Source organism: Hylaeus anthracinus, unplaced genomic scaffold (genome assembly GCF_026225885.1).
Source record: "Hylaeus anthracinus isolate JK02 unplaced genomic scaffold, UHH_iyHylAnth1.0_haploid 3, whole genome shotgun sequence".
NCBI lineage: Eukaryota > Metazoa > Arthropoda > Insecta > Hymenoptera > Colletidae > Hylaeus > Hylaeus anthracinus.
This window is the reverse complement of record NW_026535284.1, coordinates 1,169,346-1,178,557: the sequence shown is the minus strand read 5'-3', so window position 1 is coordinate 1,178,557 and position 9,212 is coordinate 1,169,346. Positions and strand designations below refer to the sequence as shown.

General features: G+C 35.4%; 1 protein-coding gene across 1 annotated transcript in view; it reads left to right on the top strand.

Moving 5' to 3' along the window:
• Positions 1–6,325: 6,325 nt before the first annotated feature.
• Positions 6,326–9,212, top strand: part of LOC128893691 (mucin-2-like) — a 37,350-nt gene continuing 34,463 nt past the window's right edge. The window contains exon 1 of the mRNA XM_054154845.1: positions 6,326–6,433. Coding sequence (XP_054010820.1) covers positions 6,389–6,433 — 45 coding nt within the window. The 5' untranslated portion in view covers positions 6,326–6,388. The remainder of the gene's footprint in view (positions 6,434–9,212) is intronic.

The window sequence follows — 9,212 nt, the reverse complement described above, 5'->3', positions numbered from 1 at the left end:
TATCGATATAAATATTATCTAATCGTATTTCTTTTTATCGAAATCGATTAAAACACTGCCTTTTTGATAATTTACCGTCTTCTTTACCCTAGAAATCAATAACCTATGGCTGTGACCAAGGTAATCGCGTCTCCGGTCTTCCGCAAATTTGACTGTCGTTGTTTTCTCTTCGAGGAAGTTGTCAGTTGTATTTCCTTATTTATTTTTACAGTTTTATCGCATTCTTCTTACTAAGTTCATGTCGTCGAATTGTTTTTGCGAGAAAAAAAGAAATTTTGTAAAAAAAAATCTCCCTTTTTTTTTTCAAACAAAAATTTTTACCACTTCTAGTACTACAAATTCAATTTTTTTTGCGTAGGATTGTTCCGAATCGCTTAAATTTTAATAAAAAAAAAGGGGGGAAAAAAGTGATTTTTTTTTCACTTTATGATGTTCCAAGCCCCTTGGACTCTTAACCCTTTGCACTCGAGCCCATTTTTTCTGGTATCTACCAGCAACTCGAGATGTTTCTTAGTTTTTTCCTTGAAAATGAACTGAGTTTTTTCCTTGAAAATTAGCAAACTTTGAAGCGTTATATCTTGAAAACTAATAAAAATTGGGTAAACTACATGAAAGCTGAATGAATTCCTCTTGGAAAGTACTATCGCATGGCCTAAAAAAAAATATATAGTTCTATTTGAAAAACGAAACTTAACCATCATATCTCGTTAAATAACAAAGGTAACAAAAATCCCATCTCGTTAAAACATGCGCCCCATTTTACCATGCAATTTCCATATTTGCAATGTTGCATACGCCAGATAGTTTTGGAGTTAGAGCTTCATAACACTTGGACTGGGACACCCTATATAATAGAAATGTTCTCAAGCTACACTAAGTTTTCAATAAATCTGTTTTTACCTATTCTCCCGAAGTCATGATTAACACACAGTCTACCAATTATATGAGAATAGTGTCTCTATTACTTAATAATTTGTAATTACATTATAGTGGCAAACTAGATATGTATCTGCGCGATACCAATGTGGGTTCTATAACCTCAAACATGCCCCTGATGACGAACCAGAACATGGAAATGTTGAACAAAGTCTGTTAATAAATGAATTGGCTGCACTTTACTTTGGCGGACCTAAAATTTTTGAGTTTTTTTTACGTAATCCTGTAGATTTTCTCGAGAAAAATCCGGAAATGCTAGTTTTAAGGCGAGGAATCCACTAGTTCACAAGTTATGAGCAGTTAAAAGTGGCATTTTACCGTATTTGACTGACACTTTCGACGCCATATTGTCTTGTAGCCATACCCTGTCGGTAAAACAGATTCTCGGTTATAGCGGACTACATTATGTACTACTTTTATATCATTATGTCTATTTTTGAAAACTGCCATATTTCGAATTAACAGAGTTGGTTTGGGCCTATTTTTCGGGGAGGCGGTACAGGGGGACGGGGGAAGCCCCTCCCCCGCCCTAGAGTACGAATTCAATTTTTGAATTGCCTGACAAATACGGTAAAAAGGTTCACCTTTAACTGCTCATAACTTCCGAATTAGTGGATTCCTCGCCTGAAAACTAGCATTTTTGGATTCCATTCGCCGAAATCTACAGGCTTATGTAACAAAAATTTAAAAATTTTAATCATTATATGTGCCGACTATAATGCATCACTGAATCAATCATGTTCTCCAACTTTTTACTTCAGAAAAAATGTAACTAATGCATTCGATACTAATTAATATGATTTATATTATTTTATCATTCAAGTATAAGTTCAAAAGAATTTTAGATTCTCATGCTAAACGATTTTCTCGGAATTCAAAAATACCACCTAAACAAGGTGGTAATCTACATTTCCTTCCACGTGTGAAATGTTGGTACATTTGACCTATTTACGACGAAGTTTTTATTCGTGAAAGGGTTAACAGGCAAATGGCGATTGTATTTCCGTCGCTGAGTCTTATATCGGAATGGCGCAACTCGATAATTTGCTGTCAGCTTAGAATATTATTCACCTATTATTAGAACTAATTTAATTCATTGGCCTCGATAACAGAGATGAAAGTTGAACGAGGCCGACCATAACTACAATGGCGCATTATGTCTCGATGAAGTACATGACAAATTTTGGGTTGTATCGGAAGAAAGACAACTGAAGTATACTTATAACTTCGCTTTCTTTTTATCGAAGAATCAACATGAAGACATTATGTTACCTACACGAAGCCCAAAATGAATAAAAATTCTGTGACTCTATTTTAAGAGTAAATATAACCTCGTTTTATCCAGACAACAAAACAAATTATAATAAAAAAAAATGCTGTTTCAAATAATATAAGTATGTGCCAAATACAAAATAAAAAAAGGTCATAAGGCACAAGTCAATTTTTTCAAATGGAGACCTATAGGTTTTATTCTGTATTCATGTTTAGGACGCTTTTTTTAATTCTCGAATTAATATTTCTGGTATTGGGTCTAGATACGAATTTGGACCTTAAATCTGGCATATTGGTGGTTTTAAACTAAATTTCAATATATTCGAAATAATAATAATTTCGACCATGTATCCTAAAAGAAAAAAATATGAACGTGATAATCATAAACATAATCACATAATCATATAATGTAATCATGTGATCATGTAATTATGTAACCATCCAATCATATAATCATAATTAATATCAACGTTTTTATTTTCTTAAGGGTACCGCCCACTCTAAAACCACTTTTCAGACAAGTACATTGGAAAAATGTTTATAAAGAGACTATGCGATGAATTAAGTAGGTGTAACAAGCTATAGCTTTGTTATTAAAACATTTTGAGGAAAATGCCAAAACATCACAAATGTCTTCAACATCTTAGGCAGTACAAGATGTACCACACAATTTCTATAAGCTCTACATAAATAGTCAAAATTATTATTTTTTTAATTGAATAGAAAAAAAGAAAAAGAAACAGGGTAACAAAAGCGAATATATATGTATATTTCATATGATATCATTTATTAATAATAAACATTTATTCGTTCAATTTATGAATTAACATAAATATAAGCAAATCTGTTTTCTCGTTGCAAAAAATTTTAATGTTAAACATGAAGTGAGAAAATGAACGAAGAGATCCATTATTAGTTAAGCACTAAATTGAAATGCGAAAGGATATGCTTCATCATCTACAACTTTCTCCAGACAACCTCCAAGCCTGTGGATGTTGTATCCCCTTTGTTTGTATAAGCTCTACCTAAAAAGTCTAAATTCAGAACACTTTGGTGGTATGGATCTATATTGTTGAGTTTTGGCATAACGAGATAACAAGAACTTTAATAAATAACAATTAACTTTACAATAGAAATGTGTACAATAGAAATGTAATTAAACGTAGCTTTGGATCCAGGCCTTGAATCCATCCAAAGGGTGCTCGCAACAATATTAATAACAATTTTCTGTATGAATAAAGGTATCTGGCAATTCAGACTTTTACAACTTACCTTGTAATCAAGATTGATCTATATTTTACAATACTGGCAGCAATTTGTTAACCTCCAATCCTGTGGATTCCCTTCGTTTCCACAAGCTCTACATAAAAAGCTTAAATTAAAAACACTTTGGTGGTATGGATCTATATTAAAAACAATTTTATGTATGAATAAAGGTATCTGGCACTTCAGATTTTGACAACTTACCTTGTAATCAAGATCGATCAATACTTTACAACACTGGTTACAATTTGTTATTAAACCCTACATAAAAAGTCTAAATTGAAAACATTTTGCTGATATAAATATAATTAATAATGCAATAGTGTAAAAACTTTTGACACTTGGCAGGTTATGAATGATGACATCTGTTTCGACTCTCGACGCTCGATGCGCGACGAGCCATGTCGAACCGAATGATTCCGAGAGTCGACGAACGACACTCGAGGTTTGCTTAGCTTCCATTGGCTAAGGATTGACGACGGGAAAATCATACGAAAAATACCGTTTTTGACAGATTCATGACATGATATTACGATATCTCAGTTGTACGTGGATCAATTTTATTGATTTTGGTTTTCGCTTATATGCGGTTTACATTAGAAAAATGTTTTTAAATTTAGAAAATATTGCAGGCGTGTTGAGATATTAATGAAAGAAGTTTCAGGTTAGGCTGGACCGTCTCTCCTGTAAAAGATACGCGGTGACATAATTTTTCACGTACTTGGCGTCAAGATGTTATGGTGTCTCTAGATACTATATTTCTAGGATCATGTCTTTCTTTAAATGCAATGGTACATGTGCAATCGCAATACAAATGCAATGATAGTTGCATTATATAGTTATACAGGGTGTCCCAAAACTGTTGTAACACCTTGAAAGGGGTGGTTCGGGAGGTGATTTGAAACAACTTTTTCCTTAGCGAAAATGTTATCTGAGGCTTCGTTGAGGAGATATTAACGGAAAATACTGACCAATCAGAGCGCGAGTATGCCGATGGAGCGGCCGCAGTAGCGAATGAGACCACCTCTTTCAAGGTGTTACAACAGTTTTGGGACACTCTGTATAGTATATAGTTCATTTTATTGCCATGTATACCTTTATGGGTTTTTATATTTGTCCCCTTCCCTTACATTATATCCCCTTTTCCTTATTTAGTAATCTTATAATCTAGAATCTTTGGTTATCATAGGTTACGGTTACGGTTAGTCTATCTCTTCGACCTCTACTCTTCCATCTGCCTCAATCTCATTGCCTTTCTCTTTCTTCTTCCTTACTATTTTTTCAAAGTCGGCTATGTATGTGCACAATTCTACTACCGGCTTCCCCTTCAGACACTTGGTAATCAGAGATGGGCAAAACCCTAGGCTTCGAATAAATCTGAAGTGTGCCGATATATTTGTCTCGCTTCCTTCTTTGGAAAATGTTCAAAAGAGGAAAGGAGACAAATATATCGGCACACTTCAGATTTATTCGAAACCTATAGTTTTGCTCATAAATGTTGTTAATCCTCTCTTCTAGTCTTAATCCAGTGTCTTTCTTCGTCCTCCAACCAAACATTCTTCCAACCTCTTCACTCGTTCTCCCTCAATTCTCCTCAAGGCTTCTGATAGTTGCATTATTTTTCAAGTAATTTCTACTTTACTATTCCCATTTTAATAAATAACTTCCTTTACTAGCGTGTTACAAAATACTACTGACGCACGAACTTTGCAAGAACTTCGCAAGAATAAAATCATTCGTTTAATTTCACTCAGGGCCGAATAAGGTTGTCGGCCGCTCATATACAGCGTAATGCGTCACTGCATAACGGAGTTCGAAACGGTAGTCGATAAATCTGTTCACAGCAATCTTCGAGTGACTAGAATTCTTAAAGATGAACTCACGACACGTGTAACACATTCACGACCACGACGCGGTAATCATATTCTTTGAACGCCCATTCAGATCCCATTTGAAGCCCATTTTATGCGTTGAACAACAAACTCGTCGAAAGTAGAAGTCTTGGGAGACCAATTAGTCGACTAACCATCGCGAACAAGGCGTAGAAAGTGGTATCAAGATTCTCGTGTAAAGATCGACGTGAAATGAAATCAAGGCCTGAAGACCTTGGTGGTCAGTGTTTCGCATTGCTCGAGACTCACGGATGCAATCCATGCATAAATTTATTTTATAGAGTAGGTGATGAAAATATAATCAGATGAAAGAATTAGGGGAGATCGAGACTAAGTGTTCCGGAAGTAAGTGTTCATGCAATATTAGGGAATAAATGGTGCGGTGTCTCACAGAAATTCCCTAGATCTAGTCACGGGAAATTGGTGGCGAGCCTGAGTTCGATATGTGGCTCGGGTTATTTTTGTGTTATCTGGATCGTTAAATCGAATGACACGTTGAAAGAACACGCAATTTCACACGCATATACTTTGATTATAAAGTGCTAATAATGCATATTCATGAAGACTGTATAAGGAGATCTAACTCCATACGAAAGTTACTAGAAAACTGTTATCAGAAACCCGAGCTTGAAGTTATGAATATTTCTAACACTCACAGCGCTAGTGCGCACAGACTATGATATATGAAAAAATACATATGATATGATATATATGATAATAAATACACGTATGACATATACATATCGTAGTCTGTGCTCACTTGCGCCGCGAGTGGTAGAAATACTCATAACTTAAAGCTCGGGATTTTGATGACACTTCTACACTACACAGTTGGCACTCCTTATACAGTCTTCATGGGTGTATCATTAGTGGGAAGGAATGTAACAAATGGGAAATAGAAGCAAGAGATGACGAGGGCAAAAATGTACTAGAAGAATGGGAGCACGAAAAAGAAAAGTGTTAAGGTTTGAGGTGCGCAAATTACTTTAAGAATTGTACGTGAAAATAAAGAATATATACATATTATGTCGATTAAACGTGCTTTACATGGTGATAACAAAAGAACGAAGGTAAGTTTAAACAAAAATCGCCGAGGTGGCGTGGCAGTGCAGGTCAGGAATACCAATCTATTACAGTAAAAAACAAATTATCCCAACAAAAAGAAAGTGTGAGAAGAAAGGAGAGGAAAAATAAGAGACTCAAGATAAGCAACAAAATTACTACAATAAAATTGCTACATTGTTTGTTGTAATGTATATTGCAACGTATAGCCCAAAAAAGAATGGATTATGTGTTTATTTGCAAAATGGGGCTCAATCCGATGAATCGTGTACCAGTTGCTGGTTTACTTTTTTTATTTAAAGGAGATATATTACTACTTATTAGGTGTAGACATTAATACTGTGCCTTCTAAAGTAAACTTACCATTTAATTATACAGAAAAAGTATACAATTTTCAATTTTCTCTCAGCCCCATATTCCAAGAGAGTACATACCCAGATAGCACCGGACGTCCCATGGACGTCCATTTTATGTCCAATTTACGTCCAAACGTCCGACGTCCGTTGTCGGACATCCTTAAAACGTCCATGGGACGTAAATTTTGTACGTCCCAGGGATGTCCGCTCTGAACTTTCTAGATTTAGGGAAAAATACTTTTTTTTAAACAAATAAATATTATTTATTAATATTATTTATAATATAATATTTATTTAATATGTAGAACAGAATATTTTTTTCCGAATATAAAATACACTATTTACAATTGTAAATTAATATTAATTAATTAAGTAATTAATTAATTAATATTATTATCCCAGATAGCACCGGACGTCCCATGGACGTACAAAGAATGTACAGAAACGTTCTGGAAATGGACGTTCACAGGATGTTCAGGGGACGTTTGGACGTTATCTGGACGTCCATAGGACGTCCCAAACGTCCAGTACCGGACGTCTTATGGACGTACATAAGACGTCCCCGTGCTATCTGGGAAAGTAATGGATAACAAAAATGAACTGTCTGGTGACAACGGTGCCCACCCAACATCACATCGATTAAAAATTAAAAGAAACAAGAGTCGAAAGACTCGCCCTGTCGTTGTGCCGGCAACAAAGCTTTTCATTTGTTTTCATTTTTGCTTTCTGAAATCTAGAGACGCGGTAACGTCTCGACGCCAAGTTCATGACAAATTATACAGCCACCCTGTATAACGTGGCGATACCGCTTATATATCTTTTACAGGAGAGATGGTCCATTCTAACCTAAATTGAAACTTCTTTCATTAATGTCTCATCACGCCTGCAATATTTTCTAAATTTAAACTCATTTTTCTGATGTAAATCGCATTTAAGTATAAAATCAATAAAATCGGTCCACGTACAACTGAGATATCGTAATACCATGTCACGATACATGCAAAAATATTACCGTCTTATACTTTTCCAGTCGATTTTTCGTCAACACTTAGCCAATAGGAGCTAAGGCTGTTCGTCGATTCGTCGACTCTCGGAATCAGTCGGCAGGGCTCGTCGGCCGGAATATGGCTGCCGCTCACGCCGCTCGTTCATTTCTAATCTGTATAACCTGTCAGTTTGTATTTGTGACAGTTGTCATTTCTAACCTGTATAACCTGTCAGTTTGTATTGGTGACATTTGGACGCCGCAAATTGAATAATTATTTTAAAGGCTACGTGTAGTGATATTGTATTGGGAAGTATATGGTTATAAGTGATAATATATCTACCTTGTCGTTGTGAAAAGATATACAGGGTGTCCCAAAAATGTTAGAGATAAGCATTCTCAACAGCTAAGGCATTCTCAGATCATCAAGACCCATACTTTCTCTCTCGCAGTCTTTTACATAATATATCAATTTAAAGCTCTTACAATATGAGTACATTTTCATTATTTTGCGTTTTAAAATAATTCTTATTAATCGACAGGACCTTGCCTGGCCACGCCAAGCATTTGACTTCCAGGCCGCGGACATCAAGGCAAATTTTTAAACAGCCTCAGTTTGTGGATGATACGCTATTCAGCTTCTTCGTGTCACCGCTAAAGTGTGGAGCAGTCACTTTACATGAATTGTCATTAGGATCTGAACGTCCGCACTGTTGAACACAGCATTTTAGCTGCGCATAGTTGGAAACCACCGAATTTTACATTGTGTTACACAGTGTCGCCTTTGCACTTTATTAGAAAGGACTTACATGTACTGGCAGCTCATTTTGATTTCACATCTTTTTCTACTTTCTTGTACATTTTGATGGGGATCTTTTATTTTTCTATGATAACTCCTTGAGTCCTCCACTTTTTCACGTACTTGGCGTAATTTTTTTACTGTTTTGAAGTTTTTTATGGGGATATACTGTACATAACAAAACTTCAGTGGGCCAACTATGGCCCAACAATAGAAAACCGCGACTATTATTTATAAATAAAAATAGAAAGAACTCATTTTAGAATATAACAACAGGTTGTTATTTGTAACAAGATTTCCACAACGTCTAAGGGCAACGTTTAAGCGTTGGCGTGCTTTGGTTGGTTCGACGTAGTATTATTGTTGCAAGTTTCTTGTTAATTAACCAACTATAGTCATTGTTAGCCCAATATTGGGTATTTGTAGGAAAATTGTCATAATCCTTTTAACGTAGGCCCTTATTTGGGCATTTGTAGGCAAAAGCACTTACTATATCCCAACTGATTCCCAACTATTGGAAACCGTTGACCAACCACAAATGCTACTAGGGAATTATTTCCCAATCAATTTTGACGTTTTCTTTAAATCGAAATCTTTAGCCTCGGTCTGCTCTACGTATGTATTTTATGCTTTCAATGGTATTATAA